Source organism: Plecotus auritus (assembly GCF_963455305.1).
Source record: "Plecotus auritus genome assembly, chromosome: 7".
Lineage (NCBI taxonomy): Eukaryota > Metazoa > Chordata > Mammalia > Chiroptera > Vespertilionidae > Plecotus > Plecotus auritus.
Window position 1 is genome coordinate 143277075 of NC_137774.1, and position 18634 is coordinate 143295708.

The window sequence follows — 18634 nt, forward strand, 5'->3', positions numbered from 1 at the left end:
AGAGTTGTTAACAGTATTTACTTATCCTTTTGATTTTTGTAGTGTCTAGTGATGTACCCTGTTTTAATCCTGATATTGGTAATTTGTGTCTTCTCATTTTTTTCTTGTTTTTAATTTCATTAATTCCTGTTCTTTGTTATTTTCTTCTACTGGCTTTGGGTTTATTTAGTTCCCCCCCCCCTCCCCACACTAAGTTTTTGAGATGGAAACCTAGAATATCAATTTGAGACTGTTCTCCTGTAAACATTTAGTGGTATAAATTTCCCTCTCATCACTGGATTGCACAAATTTTGATATATTATATTTCAGTTTAATTTGGTTCAATGTATTTTCTTATTTTTCTTGAGATTTTCTCTTTGCCCAATGGATTATTTATGTTCTTTTGTTTCCAAGTATTTGGAGATTTTTCTGTTATCTTTGTTATTGATTTCTCATTTGAATCCACTGTGTAAGACATATTCTGTGTGATTTCAGTTCTTTTAAGTTTGATGAGGTTTGCTTTATGGCCCAGGATATATTCTATCTTGGTCTATGTTCTGTAGGCACTTGGAAAAAAATGTGTATTTTACTCATTGCCAGGTGGAATGTTTTTTAAAGGTGGTTTAGATTCTGTTGATAGCTGGTGTTGTTGAGTTCTTCTGTATCTTTGACTTTTTGTAGGGTTTCTATCAATTGTTGAGACAGGGGTGTTGAAGTCTCCCAACTACCATTGTGGGTTTGTCTTTCTGTTTCTCCTTTCAAGTCTATCAGATTTGCTTCATGTATTTTTCAGCTCTGTTGTTTGGTCCATATTCATTTAGGATTGCTCATAGGTGGGTTGAAATTTTTATCATTATGTAATGTCTCTCTCTCACACTGGTGATTTTCTTTGCTCTGAAACCAATTTTATCTGATATTAATAAAACCACTTTAGCTTCCCTTTGGGAATGTTTCTGTGGCATATACATTTCTATTCTTTCACTTTCAATGTACTTATGTTATCTATATATATAAAAGCCTAAGCAACTGGCCAACTGGCTGGTAGCTATGACATGCAATGACCACCAGGGGGAAGACTCTCAATGCAGGAGCTGCCGAGCTGCGGTGACTTGGCAGCTGTGGTTCTTGCGTGATGCACCTGGAACCAAAGAGGAGGGAGCCCAATTCCAGTGTGCATCACCCAAGAACCGCCCTCTCACAATCCGGGACCCCTCGGGGGAAGTTGGAGAGCCGGTTTTGGCCTGATCCCCACAGGCCAGGCCAAGGGACCCCACCAGTGTACAAATCCATGCACTGGGCCTCTAGTCTTACCTAATAAAAGAGAAAGATGCAAATTAACCATCACTCTGCTATGCCCACAGCCAATCAGAGTGAGTATGCAAATTAACCCAACAAAGATGGAGGTTAATTTGCATATGAAGGTGCAGAGCGGTGTGAAGCCTGCTATGAGGGGAAGGGGGGTGGTGGAGGGAGCTACTGGAGTGGTGCTCCAGACAGAAGCCAGGACGTGCCGGCTCCGGGCAGCCCGGGAGTGGGGAAGTGCCGGCTGCCAGGCCCCAGGCAGCTGGGGAGCGGGGACGTGCTGGCTCCTGGGCGGCCGGGGAGCGGGGTCTTGCCAGCTCCCGGGCGGCCAGGGAGTGGGGACGTGCCTGCTCCCAGGCGGCCAGGGAGCAGGAACTTGCAGGGACTTGCTGGCTCCCGGCGGGAGCGGGGACGTGCCAGCTCCCTCCCGGGCAGCCGGGGAGCGGGGACTTGCCAGCTCCCGGGCGGCTGGGAGTGAAGCCAGGGCCCTATTCTTGCATGAATATCATGCAATGGGCCTCTAGTTATACATAAAAGGCTAATATGCTAAGTGTCCTTCCGCCTGTCTGACCAGTTGCTATAATGCGCAATGACCACCAGGGGGAAGATGCTCAACGCAGGAGCTGCCATGATGCACACTGGCCATTTACAGAGAAACAACACTGCAGACCTGACGCCAACAAAGCAACTCTCAGCTTCCCCCAAGTGGGACACAGGCCCCGCCACCACCCTGGAGTGACAGCCCACCAAATAGCAGCTGATGCTGCCATGGTGCAAAATGCAGCCCACAGCCCAGCCCAACCCGGAAACGGTGGCTGTGGGCACTGGGTAATGATGTCACATAGCAACGCCCGGTTTCCTCCCCCTAGTGACAGGCCATCCTAGATAATAAACAGTAATATGCAAATTGACCATCACTCCAACACACAAGATGGCTGCCCCCATGTGGACACAAGAAGGCTGCCACAAGATGGCCAGCAGGGGAGGGCAGTTGTGGGCAATCAGGGCAGTTGGGGGGCCAGGCCTGCAAGGGAGGGCAGTTGGGGGTAATCAGGACTGCAGGGGAGGGCAGTTAGGGGTGACCGGGCCAGCAGAGGGGAGCAGTTGGGGGCGACCAGGCCTGCAGGGGAGGACAGTTGCGGGGGGACCCAGGTCTGCAGGGGAGGGCAGTTGAAGGGGACCAGGCCTGCAGGGGAGGGCAGTTGGGGGGGGGGGGACCAGGTCTGCAGGGGAGAGCAGTTGGGGGCAACCAGGCCAACAGGGGAGAGCAGTTAGGGGTGACCAGCCCTTCAGGGGAGGGCAGTTGGGAGCGACCAGGCCTGTAGGGGAGGGCAGTTGGGTGGGACCAGGCTGGCAAGGGAGGGCAGTAAGTGGTGACCGGGCCAGCAGGGGAGGGTATTTGGGGGCAACCAGGCCTGCAGTGGAGGACAGTTAGGTGTGACCAGGCTGGCAGGGGAGGGCAATTAGGGGTGAGCAGGCCAGCAGGGGAGCAGTTAGGCATCAATCAGGCTGGCAGGGGAGTGGTTAGGGGCAATCAGGCAGGCAGGCAGGCGAGCAGTTGGGAGCCAGCAGTCCCAGATTATGAGAGGGATTCCAGATTGGAGAGGGTGCAGACTGGGCTGAGGGACACACACACACCCCGTGCACAAATTTCGTGCACTGGGCCTCTAGTCTGTATATATATAAAAGGCTAATATGCTAGTGTCCGTCCAGGTAATGACATCACCTAGCAAGGCCTGGCTTCCTCTCCATAGTGACAGCTAGACTTCTTACAGTTTCTTCAGCCCAGGAACACAACTTGCTTTATAGCCTGGTGCAAACATTTCACACTTTAACTAAATGTCTGTGAAGCATCTTCACATGCCTCATCTCATTTGACCCTCACAGAAGTCCTGGAGAAGATAGGAGACTCGGTGGAATCCTATTTTCTTTTCATTAGCCAGAAAATGGAGATTTAGAAAGTTTATAAACTTGACCCGACTGAAAAGAAGTAAGAAATGGTGGACCTTGAAAATGACTTCAGGTTTTCTCACTGCGCAGAATATAGTCAAACACTGCTGCAGTTAAATATTTTACCCTTTGTTCTCCCTGGGTGATCTATAATAATAATCTGCTTCGTGTTGATATTTACTGCTGTATTGCTGAAAATTACCTGAAAAAGAAGTTGGGGTGCTTCACTGGGCTGGTAATAGTTTACATCAGAAAGCAGGTCTAATTAAGCAAGTTTATTCTATATCTATAAAAGGCTAAGTTGACTCACGCATGCATGATACATATAAAGCTCTCGCTAGCACCAATCGCATGCATGTGTTTCCATCTGTCATTGTCGATCGTGAATTTGGTTGACACTTCTATTATAGAGAAAGGGCAAATAGTGATATTTAAGTATTTCTTCTAATTAATTTCCTTTCAATGTGTACAAATTTGTGCACTGGGCCACTAGTGTTATTATATTTTGGGTGAAAGTCTTATAGACATTATACAGATGGGTCATATTTTTCAATCCATTCTGTCAATTTCTTTTAACTGGTATCCTTTTTAAAATTTAATGTATTTATATGTTAGGGATAATTGTTATTTTATTATTTGTTCTCTGCCTGTTCTGTTTTGCATTTTTGTTTTATTTTCCCTGCCTTCCTGAAGGTTACTTGAACATTTTTTAGAATTATCTATAGTGCTTTGATTTATCTAGTATCACTTGAACACTTACAGAATTCCATGTTGATTCATCTAGTGTCCTTGAATATATCATGGTGTTTTTAAAATTTTCTGTGGTATTTTGTATAGTATTTTTAGTGGTTACTCCAGGTATTGGATATAGATAATTTATCAGTCTACTTGTATTGTCACTTTACCAGTTTAAGTAAGATGTGGAAATCTTACCTTCCTTTCTGTCCCTATACTCTATCCTAACAGTATGTATTCTATCCATCTAGAACAACAATTGCATAAATATTAAATCTATTGTTATTGTCCCATGATCCTAGGATTCCACAATCCCAATTTTGTTTGTAAAAGAAAATTTTAAAACCATACTTGATTGTATCATTTGTTTTTTAAGGCCTGGAATGGTGCCCACCAAAAATTGATTTGCTATAGGAATTAACATTAAATAACTAGAATTTGTTACTCAATATACTTAATAATATTTGAAATTTTTATGAAAAGCATATAATAAAAATAATGCAGGCATTATGATAAGCAAAATAAGTCAGAGAGAGAAATACAAATACAGTATGATCTCACTTGTATGTGTGATATAAAGAAAAAATAGCTAAGCTCATAGATATAGAGAACAGATTGATGATTGCCAGAGGAAGGGTTGGGGGTGGGGGCAAAATAGGTGAAGGGGGTCAAAAGTTACAAATTTCCAGTTATAGAATAAATAAGTCATGGGGATGTAATATACAGCATAGTGACTCTAGTTTATTACTGTATTGTACATTTGAAAATTGGTAAGAGATTAGATCTTAAATGTTTTCATCAAAGAAAAACACTATTTTTGTAATTATATATGGTGACAGATGTGAGCTAGATTTATTGTGGTGATTGTTTTGCAGTATATTAAATTATTGAATCAGCATGTTGTACACCTGAAGGTAATATAGTGTTGTCTATTATACTTCAATTTAAAAAAATTAAGAAAGGGGAAATTGTTACAAGAAAAGTGCAATATCCTAACCCGTGAAAATTATCTACCAACAACCAAAATTTTAAAATGTGTACATACTATATTAGTATTTGGACCCATGGTGACCTGATTCTTTCCCCTCAACACACAGGAATAAATGAAGAAGAGGAGAAGAAAAAAGCAAAAAGCAAAGAGAAAATCAAGTTGAAAAAAAAAAGGAAAAGGTATTTTTTAACATCATTTTTTAAAAGTAGAACTGAATCCATGATGGATTATAGATAGTTTTCATGTATAGTCCAGTTTATTTAACATTTTTTTCTTAGTAGAAGTTAGATACTCAATTGTCTCAGTGAAGTAACAAAAGTCCTTCATTTCAGGAATCAAAAATAAAGTCAGCACTTAGCCACCTTAAATATTTTTCTTGGAGCAAATCCTATCTAATTAAAAGGGAATATGCTAATTGACTACCACACCCTCAAAGATGGCGGCACCCACATCCAATAAGGAGGGAATATGGTAATTGACTGCCATACCCTCAAAGATGGTGGCACCCACAGCCAATAAGGAGGGAATATGCTAATTGACGACCACACCCTCAAAGATGGCACCCACAGCCCCAAGATAGCGGCCCCCAGTCCCCTCAGCCCTGCCGGAGATGGCGGCTGCCCAGCCACCCAGGGCCAGCCTGAGGCGCAGGCAAGCCTTGGATGATAGCTGCCAAGCCGCCCAGGGCTGCCAAGGCTCAGGTAACCATTGTGGCCGAGGCTTGTGCTGCTGGCAGTGGCAGCAGCAGAGGTGTGATGGGGGCATCACCTTCCTCTGATCGTCGGGTTGCCTTCTGCTCCTGAGGGCTCCTAGACTGTGAGAGGTGGCAGGCCGGGCTGAGGGACCCCCCACTCCAGTGCATGAATTTTCATGCACCGGGCCTCTAGTCAAGATATAAATAAGGAATACCCCTCCCCTTCTTTTATATATTACTAGTGGCCCGGTGCACAAAATTCGTGCATGGGGAGGGGCAGTGTTCCTCAGCCTGGCCTGCACCCTCTCCAATCTGGGACCCCTCGAAGCATGTCCTACTGCCGGTTTACAGGAATCGGGCCTAAACCGGCAATCAGACATCCCTCTCACAATCCGGGACTGCTGGCTCCAGCTGCTCACCTGCCTGCCTGCCTGCCTGATTGCCCCTAACCACTCTGCCTGCTGGCCTGCTCGCCCCCAACTGCCCCCCGCCGCCGGCCTGCTCATCCCCAAATGCCCCCCCGCCAGCCTGATCACCCTCAACTGCCCCTCGTGCCAGCCTGCTCATCCCCAAATGCCCCCACTGCTGTCTCCCACCTCCCCTCCCCCCTGGCCTGCTCACCCTCAACTGCCCCCCTGCTGGCCTGCTCACTCCAAACTGCACTCCAACTGACCCCCACTGATGGCCTGCTCGCCCACAACTGGCCCCCCTGCTGGTCTGCTTACCTCCAATGGCCCCTGCTGTCCCATCCTGACCTGATCACCCCCTGGCGACCCAAGGTCCCAGCCCTTCCTTTTTTTCTTTTTCTTTCTTTTTTCTTGTTTTTTTCAGCGCCTCCTTGAGCGGAGGCCAGGGTCAGCTGGAAGCAAGTATCTAGGATTTATTTATCTTCTATAATTGAAACTTTGTAGCCTTGAGCGGAGGTCAGGGCCGGCCAGGGCAGGTGGGAAGCTTGGCTTCCTCCATTACAAGGGAAACCCAAGCCTCCTGCTTGCTCCAGCTCTGTGGCCAGCTGCCATCTTGGTTGGGTTAATTTGCATACTCGCTCCTGATTGGCTGGTGGGCGTGGCTTGTGGATGTAGCGGAGTGATGGTTAATTTGCATGTTTCTCTTTTATTAGTGTAGATAGAATTTTAAGTTTTAGAACATCAGCTAATCTTTTAAAGGAATATAAGTCTAACTTATTCACATATATATTTTCCCCTCATTTGTATGAAGTGGGAGCAATATTTGTATTTTCAAAATATCATTGCCATGCCTAGAAATTAATTTATTAATAGGATTTATATACTCACTTGTCATGCTAAAAATTCCTTCAAGTCTTTCAAAACCTTCATCAGCCACCTATGAATTTTTATAGCAACTCTTTTAACAATTAACTGGTTAAAGAAATAGATTGAAAGAATTAAGTGGCAACTTTCTCCATGGTTAATTGAGTACAGTTTCATTTATACTAGAACAAACATGTGCATACAGACATTTTTTAAAGCACTCAGCAATAGTAATTTGGCTTTGATAGTAGATTCTGCAAATCAGGTGTTGTCATTTTTAGTTTTTATAGAGCATTTAATATATACATTTTAACACCTCAGCTATTTTATAAATTGGAATAGTTATTAGGAGTTAAATAATAATCTATACTAATAAAAGGGTAATATGCTAATTGGACTGGGAGACCTTCCAGATGTTCTTCTGGACAAAGCCATGTGGTGGGGCCAGCATAGAGGCAGTTAGGGGCCAAGAGGGGAGGGCAGTTGTAGGTGATCAGGTCAGGATAGGATGGCAGTTGTGGGTGATCAGGCCGGCGGGGGAGGGGGGAGCAATTGGGGGTGAGCAGGCCAGCAGGAGGGGCAGTTGGGGGTGAGCAGGCCAGCAGGCAGAGTGGTTAGGGGCAATCAGGCAGGCAGGCAGGTGAGCAGTTAGGAGCCAGCAGTCCCGGCTTATGAGAGGGATGTCCCAGATTGGAGAGGGTGCAGGCTGGGCTGAGGGACACACAACCCCTGTGCATGAATTTCGTGCACCAGGCCACTAGTGTTTAATATAAAAACAATAGGAAGGTAGACCTCGAGTGTATTGTGTAGTCTGACTAGTATATTGTTGAATTATTGCATTGCCATAGCAATATGGTTTGCTTATAGGAAAAGTTAGATTATTTTCTTCCAAATCTAATATACTTGTTTTATTGTAACAGATTATTTACTCAACCTTTTCTATCTTGGGCCTCACAAACCTCAGACAGAGCTGAAATCATATGAACTTTTCTAGGCACCCTTAGCAGAGATAATGCCACCTAATAGAGTTGCTGTACCAAGAAGGGGGACATCTGTAATAGTGTCAACAATAAAATAAAATAAGAATGCAGAACCAAAAACTGTGCAGGCAGAGAAGAAGCTCTCAGCAGAATCCAAAGGTCAAGTAGGCTCTTTAAAACAGGAAGACAGGGAAGAGTTGAGAATGATAGAGTTGAAGAGGGAATAAGAGAATGCATGTAAAAAGGCTCAGGAAATGGCCAGAAGTCTTAAGTAAGTAGACGAGGAGAAAGGAATACAACCTCACAGAACCAGGGAAACTCCTGGTCCCTAAACAAGGCAGGCAGTCAGGGAGTTCACACAAGTCAATCTGCAGAAACAGATTTGTAGTCTCATGTGTTTACTTTTCTCCTCTTTAAATCTCTGGAGTTTTTTTAGTTTGGGTTTTAACTTCTAATGTCTAGATCCCTGAACTATCTCTTGAGCTGCCTATTTTAAATTGACACAATTCCTGTATAGTCATACATATTTGGGGTTTGGGTAAGGGTGGGTTGTTGCACACTTTATATAAGGTCTAAAGAGATGGCTTCTCTGCTTTCTGTTTTCTTCTTTTTTTTAATATTAGAGGAAGGATTCTATAGTTTTTTCCCCAATTTAGTATTACAGTAATATTAGAAAAATAAAGTATAATAATAAATCATTATAATTAATTTATATAGAATATTCATTTAAAAGCACCTTTTCTGTAACTAGTGAAAATTATTTTGAAATAAAAATGTGTATCTGTTATCACTGCATCTAGAAAAATCAAGTACTTTAACTTGAAAAATCAAAAGAATTAACACTGTAGGGATTGAGCAAAAAGAAAAAGAAAGAACTCATGGATGTGGACAACAGTGCAGTGACTGCTGGGGGGACGTGAGTGGGTGGGGGTGGAAGTGGAAGAGGGTATATGGGGGATAAATGGTAATGGAAAAAAATAATAAAATAAAGGGAGAAAAAAGAGAAAGAACAAAAGTGCTTTTATTTTACTTATTTTCAGCTTTTATTCATTTATACTGAGTTATATAATTATAACCCTTTTTATATAATCGCATTCTTTGTGGTTCTTTTAAAAGAATATGCCAGCAATTTTCTACTGGGGTGCCACAAGAATTTTTAAAACATGCAACATCTGACTAGTCAGAGGCACTGACTTTTTTTCCCTTAGATTGTCAATTTAAAAAATGACAACAGTTAACACAACAATAGCCATCTGGTGTGAATGAATCAAAATTATACCTATTTTTTTTTGTCAGGTCGGCAAAAGTAATATATATTTTTGATGTACTGCAGAATTTTACAAATTAGTATTTTTGCCGTGAGATGAAAAAGGTTGAAGATTGATGGAATATGCTAACAAGTTATTGCAATACAAGTGAGTTATCCTATATAATAAAAGTCTAATATGCAAATTGTCCCCTCGACCGCTTGCTATGACGTGCGCTGACCAGCAGAACTTGGTGGCGCAGAACTTGGTGGGCGTCAGCGACACAGCGCTGGCAGCAGGCGGCAGTGGAGGCACTGCCGGCCCCAGTGGGCCCCAATGAGAGCGGGACTGTGGTGGGATGGTGGAGCAGGTGAGCGGGCGGTGCCAGGTCAAGGCGGGTGCAAGCAGGGCCCAATCGCCCCACCAATCACCCTGCAGATGGCGACCAGTGGCAGCAGTGTGGGGCAGGGCCACCGCCTGGCTCCCAGGTGCTGAGGGAGCCGGGCAGGGGCCCAATGACTCAGGCGGAGGGGGACACATGGGGGTGTGCGGGCCCAGGTGCTGCCCACAGCCCAGAGGTCAGCTGGGACCTGCCCTTCCACACCAGGCACTTGCACTTTGATCACCAGCCAGGCTTAGGGACCGCACCCAGCCCAAGTTTTGTGCACCGAGCCTCTAGTGTATATAATGATAAATGCAACTTTGCCTTATAAGATTTTGAAGGGTATGATAGGATGAAAAATTGAAAATCAGAAAGTTTTCATGCTCACCAAATTTATCCTATCTAATAAAAGAGTTGTATGCAAATTGACCATCACTCCAACACACAAGATGGCTGCCCCCATGTGGTCAAAGATGGCTGCCACAAGATGGCCAGCAGGGGAGGGCAGTTTGGAGGGACCAGGCCTGCAAGGGAGGGCAGTTGTGGGTGATCAGGCCAGCAGGGGAGGGCAGTTGGGAGGGACCAGACCTACAAGGGAGGGCAGTTGGGGGTGATCAAGCCTGCAGGGGAGGGCAGTTGTGGGGGACCAGGCTGGCAGAGGAGGGAAGTTGGGGGCGACTGGGCCTGCAGGGAAGGGCAGTTGGGGGAGACCCAGGCCTGCAGGGGAGAACAGTAAGGGGTGACCAGGCTTGCAGGGGAGGGCAGTTAGGGGCAAACAGGCTGGCAGGGGAGCAGTTAGGCATCAATCAGGTTGGCAGGGGAGTGGTTAGGGGGTGATCAGGCTGGCAGGCAGAAGTGGTTAGGGGCAATCAGGAAGGCAGGCAGGCGAGCAGCTGGGAGCCAGCAGTCCTGGATTGTGAGAAGGATGTCAGACTGCCCAATCCTACCGGGATCGGGCCTAAATGGGCAGTCGGACATCCCTCAAGTGGTCCCAGATTGGCGAGGGTGCAGGCTGGGCTGAGGGTCACACCTCCCATGCACGAATTTTGTGCACTGGGCCTCTAGTAATTTATAAAACTGTAACTATGTAACTATATAAAACTATATATAATTACTAGAGGCCCGATGCACAAATTCATGCCTGCAGGATCGGGCTGAAACCGGCTCTCCGACATCCCCCAAGGGGTCCCAGATTGCAAAAGGGCACAGGCCAAGCCAAAGAACCCCACTAGTGCATAGTCAGGGCCGGGGAGGGATGCGGGAGGTTGGCCAGCCAGGGAGAGACCATGGGAGGGCTCCAGGGCGTGTCTGGACCATCTTGCTCAGTCCTGATTAGCCGCACCCCAGCAGCAAGCTAACCTACCAGTCAGAGCATCTGCCCCTTCATGGTCAGTGCACATCATAGCGACTGGTCAACCAGTCAACTATCTGCCCCCGGTGGTCAGTGCACGTCATAGCAACTGGTCGACCAGTTGACTGTCTGCCCCCTGGTGGTCAGGGCACATCATAGCAAGCCGTTGAGCGGCCTTAGCATATCATTAGCATATTACGCTTTGATTGGTTAAACGGCCAACCAGACAACCAGACACTTAGCATATTAGGCTTTTATTATATAGGATATGAAACTTATATAACTAGAGTTGAGCAGAATAGAGATACTTGTTTTGTCAGTTTCAGTGACCAAGTAGCAAAACTTCTAAATTCAGCATTTTAAGAGGATCCAAATATATACAGCACATTTTGAGTTCTTTGTTTATACTCCCACCTTGCTCCAAGAAGGATTTAAGGCAGATAAAATCCCATTTAAATTTACCTATCAGCTATAAATGCAATTATCAGTCAGTGTACATTATTGCCCATAGGTCTTATTCATCCAGTTCTGCTGAAGAGGACACCTCAAAACCAAAGAAACAAAAATATCAGAAGAAAGAAAAGAAAAAAGAAAAAAAGAATAAGTCAAAAAAGGGGAAACATCACAAAAAGGAAAAAAAGAAGAGAAAAAAGGAAAAGCATTCTTCCACCCCTACTATTTCTGAAATCTCCAAAAAATAACAGACTATGGCTTAAGCCATTAAATTTAAAATTTTGGTTTTGAAAATGATCTCACCTTCCTTGGAATTTGCTATATAATTATGCTTTGCAATAAATCACAGGCTTGTTCATATGGACATTTTTTTCACATATGGGACCATTATCCTCTGGCAATATATTTTTAATGTACTATGATATAAAGTATGAATCAGTCTTATTACTTGATAGCCGTGCCCCAATATGGATATCTGTACATACAAACATCATTTTTGGTATCCATATCTCTGTATGTTTGACTAGTATTTTTACTTCATAAGTTGATTGTACTACAGTCAACACAGGTAATCTACCTGGCAGTTAATAAGTATTGCCAAATCAAGTGTCTGCCTTCCAGTGATACGGTGAGATGGGGATAATACTTTGCTCTTGACACTGATAAATTTAATAGCTTTTTATATCCTGTGATAATGTATGAAGATAGTAATATTCTTCACTGTTGTTTTTTAATCTCTGGGGTTTTTGGGGGAATGTCATAGAAGATGAAGCTGATTTATTGATCTTGACTAGAACTTTTTAAATGAATGGAAGAGGATAATGAAAATATTTATAACAGAGTTTCATTGTGTTGACATGCAGCATTTCTAGTACCTGCTTCCTTATTTTTGTAACTATTAAAAATTTCTTCCTGTTTAAAAACACAAGCATAGTTCAGCCTATTAGTCTCAAAGAGATAATGTTGTGTTGGGCAGGATTTTTAGAATAGACTCCTGGGTTGTTTTACAAATGTGCCATATTGGCATGTCTCAGAGTGATACCTCAAGAACAGAACTTTTTATTTAGGAGATGACAGCAAAATCTTCATTAGAACTGATTTTTATTGTTTTCAGTATGTAAATTTTATGAAACTTGTTTCTATGTGGAAAATTTTTATAAATGTGAACATATATATTTATTTGTCTGAAATAATTTGTAGTTTTGAAGCAGGTTTCACACTGAATTTATGCTTTCATAAATGACCAGTTTGGGGTGTTTCTTTTACTTCAGTCATAAACCTCAGGAGCAGTGATAAAAATTTAGGATTAAGAATTTTATTCTGTACTTTTTAAAATTTAAGAACCAGGGAGTTGCATCATGAAAGTCTTTATATAATGGAAATTTTATATGGGTAAGCATTTTCAAACAATATTAGTAGATATAAGTGTTTCTTACATTTTTACTGTCACAATGATCAGTGTTAGTGACTTTGCTTAACATTTGGGTATCCCTTATGACCAATAACTTACTTTTATTGTAGCAGCATCAGGAGTCAATCCATTACCAATGCACAGCACCAAAGACTGCAGGTACCTCACTGCAGTGCAGTTATAAGTTTTAAAATTGGTAACCTACAGACATGGCTACAGATGAACGCGTTATGGGGAAATCAGGTAAGAACACGTAACCTCACAGGCTGGAGAGGTGTACTGATTCTTTCTTCACCATACACCCCTACCTGGCATGACCTCCGTAAGCCTGGGAGCCGCACAACTCCTGTTAACATATGCTTACCATGTTCACCTTCTAGGGATGCTGTACCCACATCCCTGTCCTATCACATTACAGCCATGGGAGCTCGCACACTTACAGCTTTTCCATACCTAATCAGTCATATGGCCATGAAAAGAAATTACCTTGTTTAAATTAAGTTCAGTCAGTTGTTTGGAGAGAAACACAGAGTTATTAGGTTTTTAAAGGCTTGTTTTGCCTTGGCTATACTTTATGTATTTTTGAAAACTGTATTTTCTGGAAATATAGTTCTTTGGCTATCAAAATGACCAACTAAGTAAAAAAAAAAATCTTTTTAAATGATTGGAAAGTGCCGTATGCAAAAGGATGGTCTCATCCTCTTGAGTGTGTAATGTGGTTAAATAAGATAATTTTGGTGAATAGAGTTAATTTAGTTATTCGTAAGTTTAATTCCGTAATTGTAAAGATTATAATTTGGCTCATTAAATTTGTTTCTGCATGGTGACATGATTAATAATGGTTCAGAGAGTTACAGAAAATTCAGCTCTCATTAACTCTGGTATGCAAATTAAAAGATTTTAATAGTTGGTAATTATTTTCCCCCAGAAACAATCTTGGAATTATTCTTAAGTAAATTTTCTATCATATGAGAATAGTTTATGAAACACCTCCGCTGAATTAAATAAATTTATTTTTACTAAAGTAATTTTCTTCTAAAGTGATATTATTATTATTGGTCTTCGATGCAAATCTCAGTAGTATATTTTAGGGGAAAAAATAGTAAATTTCTTCTCCGGCAGTATTAGCAGGCAGAAAAGTCAATTTTATAGTAAAAATCCAAAAAGTCCTGGACTTTCTTACTACCTATGTGACCTTCAGCAGAGTCATTTAGTTTCTCTGGGCCTTGGCGTTTTTCATCTATAAAACATTGTACCAAATTATCTCTAAGATCCCTTCCAGTTCTTAATGTATGAGTATTGATATTTTAGTAAAGTCCAAGTGATATTGCTCATTTTAGAAATTATTACAGATGAGCAGGTAGCAGTCCGCAATGATAAAGGTCGAATTTATTAATACTACTGGTGAGCACATTCAGCTTCTGTAAGCAGAAAATTGATATTTGGTTCACATCCTCACCATCCAATGTGCACCATTTTTGCTAGATGCAGACAGAATTTTTGTTGAGACCTGTATCAGTAATCACATTATCTGAACATTTTGAGGCTACTGCTTTTGGGGTGATGGACCCACTCCCCACACAATTCCCTATTTTCTCTGGATCATCTGTTGAATAAATCTCTCAGAGGACTCCCCAGTGCTTCACACTTACTACTCACCTGGTTTAGGATCTCCGAGGCCAAAACATGAGCAAATGACTACGTATCTATTCTTACCACTCTCAAATTACAGAACCCTATGTCACCTTCAGTTAAACTAGGTTGAAGAATTATTAATAGTGTTCATAAAAATGCCATCGTGGCCTTTCTTCAACAAACATTTATTGCATGCCTAGCACGGCAAACACTCCACTAAGCACTGGGGATACACAGATTAAAAAGACTCATTTGTGCTCGCTTCGGCAGCACATATACTAAAATTGGAACGATACAGAGAAGATTAGCATGGCCCCTGCGCAAGGATGACACGCAAATTCGTGAAGCGTTCCATATTTTTAAAAAAAAAAAAAAAAAAAAAAGACTCATTTGCTTCCCTGAAGACGTTCGTCATTCAGTTGGTAGGAGAAACACATCAGTTTAGTGCAGTAATTGACCGGAACGTAGGTTTAGAGAAACACATAGGGGTACTTCACCTGCTCTGGAGAAGGTGGAAGAGGCTCCTTAGGGAAAGTAGTGCTTGAAGTGCATTTTGATTGAGGATGAGGGTGGCAATTATGGTAGTTCCTGACCAGTGGGCACTGTGAACAAAGACCACAATGGAGGCTGGGGGGTCTGTGTCAGAATTAACAAGCAACATGTGAGGCAGGAAGAGGTAAGATTTGAGACTCCCATTCTAGGTTCTCAGGAACAAACGGAGGAGGTCTTAGGTTCCATGTTTAGGGAGTTTGGACTCAAATGTGTAAGCAGTGAGGCACCATGACAGAATTTTAAGGAAAGAAATGACTTACTGGGGTTTGGTTTGATTTATTTCATAATTCCTCCAGTTTTAAAAGATGAAATTGCTCTCATTAGAAGGCCACATAAAAATGATTAGAATCTTTATGTCCTATTATTTGTACTCTTCTGTCCCACTTTTCTAAGATCTGGTTATTACCAAAAATCATACAGTGACTTGTCTCCTAAAAACACATAAAGTTACAGTATTCTTTATCAGACCTGTCCCCAGAATGACATGCATATGTACATACTCTGAAATGTGTTTTGTTTTTAATTTTATTTTAGATTATTTTTGACTGACAAATTCTGTTACTATGTTAGTATTTGTTGCATCCAAATAAATCATTTACAATGTACTTTTCAATGTACAGGCTGTGCTGTAATTTGATAAGTCTTCTTGCTTTTTTAAAAAAAACTTACTGATGTGACATTGTTTCACAAAACCATACATGTTTCAAGTGTACAACACAACAAAACATCATCACACTTCAACTAATGGCCTCCACCCCAAGCAAAGTCTCTCTGTTCCCATTCTCCCCCTTTGCCCACCTCCAGGTACCTCCAACCTTTCCCTCTGACCATCACCACACTGTTGTCTGTAAGGCTTCTTGCTTTTAATATTTTGTCTCAATCTATGAAGCACAACTGCTTCAAAGTGACAGAGACAACCTGTTGGTTCACTGGATGAGCCCTGTGGCGCGCCCTCAGGTTACCTGGCTAGACAGGGAGTGCTTCAGGAACTCTACCTGGTCCTAGTGCTGGGATTCAAGCCTCTTGGACAGTCGGCATTCAAGAACAGGTTTCTTAGGCCTGCATAACACCAATGCCACTTGTGAAGCTCAGAGTCTTCTGACCTCATCTGTCTTCTCCCAACTCCTCTGAAAATATGCAGTGCTCGAGACTGGGCTATGTCTCCCAGAGCACACCCATGAGGCATCCAGTCACGCCCAGCCCATGCCTGTCCCACAGGTCAGTTGTCTGGGGACCATGAGCATTTTGCTGACCCTGAGTCTTAAGTTTCCTACTTCTTATTTCATTTATGGCCTGTGTCCTTCCCCTTGAGCAGAAAAGTAGAACTGTACAAGTGCCTTAACTAAACTTAATCTACATTTATTTTCACCAGAAGCAACATCTAATTAGTAATATAATTAGTGACCCAGTGCACGAAATTCGTGCAAATTAAAAGGGGATTAATTAGAGGAAATAATTTAATATTGCTATTTGCCCTTTCTCTATAATAGAAGTGTCAGAGATGAAAGAAAATTAGTAAAATGTATATGAAAACCTTCCTCTTATCAGAGTCTGGGGCTCACCACGGGACCCAGAGTCAAGTCCCCGCCCACCCACATGCACCTCAAAATCATGTGAGACCCAGACCCGGCTGCCCGCCGCCCCCCCCTCCCCGCCCATTGGGCTAGATCCAGACCTGGCCAGTCCCACCCTTGTCAAGCCCTGCCAGGCAGGGGGCGTAGCCTCAGGTTCCCTGGCCCAGCACCGGGAGGGAGGGTCACAGCCTCAGGTCCCCTGTCAAGCCCCACTGGGCGGGGGTGCAGTCTGAGGTCCCCCGGCCTGGTGCTGGGGCAGGGGGAGCAGCCTGAGGTCCCCTAGCCCAGCATCAGGGTGGGAAGTGCACCTTGAGGTCCCCTGTGAAGCCCCACCGGGCAGGGGGCATGGCCTCAGGTCCCCTGGCCTGGCACTGGGGCGGGAGGTGCAGCCTGAGGTCCCCCAGCCTGACACCAGGGTGAGGGGTGCAGCCTGAGGTTGCCTGTCAAGCCCTACTGGGTGGAGGGGCTCGGCCTGAGGTCCCCTGTCAAGCCCTGCCGGGTGGGGGTGCGGCCTGAGGTCCCCTGTCAAGCCCCATAGGGGCGGGGGAGGGCGTAGCCTCAGGTCCCTGCTGGTTGCTCATTAAGGCTCCTTATGGGAATTTGGCCTCAGCTGTGGGTGCAGCCATCTTTGTGATGGAGTGATGGTCAATTAGCATATTCCTTCTTTATTAGATAGGATTATTAACATGTGTGTATTAAGGTAGCTGATTTTCTGGGATTTTTTTTTTTTAAATCAAGCTAGATAAAAGATCAAGAAGCACCACAAATGCTATACATTCTTTCACAAAAAGAAATGAAAATTCTTGACTTTTGTGACCACATGAGAACTTTTACAATGTAGTGTTTTAACTTCCAAACTTCCCATGCACTCTAAGCAATCTTGATTACCCTAACCGGTTTGGCTCAGTGGATAGAGCATCAGCCTGCGGACTGAAGGGTCCCAGGTTCGATTCCAGTCAAGGGCATGTACCTTGGTTGTGGGCACATCCCCAGTAGGGGGTGTGCAGGAGGCAGCTGATCGATGTTTCTCTCTCGTTGATGTTTCTAATTCTCTATCCCTCTCCCTTCTTCTCTGTAAAAAGTCAATAAAATATTTTTAAAAATAAAAGAAAATAAAAAATAAACATTGACCAAACTGTGCTTTTTTGGAATGTGAAATGTAATAGGCAGTAGATGTTACATCTGGAACTATGATGTCAGTATAACCACATGTGGCTATTTAAATTTAAAATAACTAAAAAAATAAAAATGTGCTCTGTTGCATTGGTCACATTTCAAGTGCTCAGTAGCCACATTGTGTAGAGTGGCTACCCTGCCATACCATGCACATATAGAAAGGACATTCACATCTTCTCAGAAACTTACAAAATTTTGGCCACCTAATGATCAAAAGTTCTATCCCTGAGAGCAATAAGGTATTCTTTTTTTCCTATCAGAACACAGAAGCTGTATTCACCACTTTTGAAGAAGACTAGTCTTCCAACTGCAGACTTTATGCAACACAGAGATGTATGTGTTCAGCAGAGCCAGCTTAAAACGATTCCTTTTTCCTATTGAATTCTGTTACAAAACCAAGTCTGTGTTCTTATAATAGAAATCACACGTAAGGAAAAAAATCTTTTAAGACAATGATAATTTACAGAAACTGTAGTTTTATTTCTAGCTAAGTGGCATTAGGTAGATCCAAGAAATTTCTCAGTGAAGGATTTTTGTCATGGTTATCCTTCAGTATGCAGAAAACATGTATTATGCAGATTATACATTGTAATATATTTTGTTTTTGAATGTTAGCTTTTATAAAGGCAATAAATATATGGTGAGTGTGCCAGCAAGTCCTCTAAAAAAAGGCATGGGTTGACTTTTAAGAGATTTAAGAACTTTCCACCTCTAGTTTATAAGACCATTCTCCCAAAACCTATCTGTACCATCTCTTTAAAAAAAAGATTGCCTCTAAGTACCAAAAAATCTTGAAATGCTGGTAATATTTCTTGTTGTTCCTCACTGAGATAGGCTTGCTTATCTGTGTTATTGATAAATTATTTGACTTTGCCTAAAGTATTAGCATAATGTATACTAATTAAAGGGTAATATGCTAATTAGACCGGATAGACTGGACGTCTTCTGGAG

At 42.8% G+C, this 18634-nt stretch overlaps 1 protein-coding gene across 1 annotated transcript in view; it reads left to right on the plus strand.

The window, feature by feature from the left end:
• SREK1IP1 (SREK1 interacting protein 1) overlaps positions 1 to 15538 on the plus strand; it is a 41140-nt gene extending 25602 nt beyond the window's left edge. Inside the window, exons 4-5 of the mRNA XM_080682697.1 lie at positions 5064 to 5136; positions 11394 to 15538. Coding sequence (XP_080538823.1) covers positions 5064 to 5136; positions 11394 to 11583 — 263 coding nt within the window. The 3' untranslated portion in view covers positions 11584 to 15538. The remainder of the gene's footprint in view (positions 1 to 5063; positions 5137 to 11393) is intronic.
• Positions 15539 to 18634: the final 3096 nt, after the last annotated feature.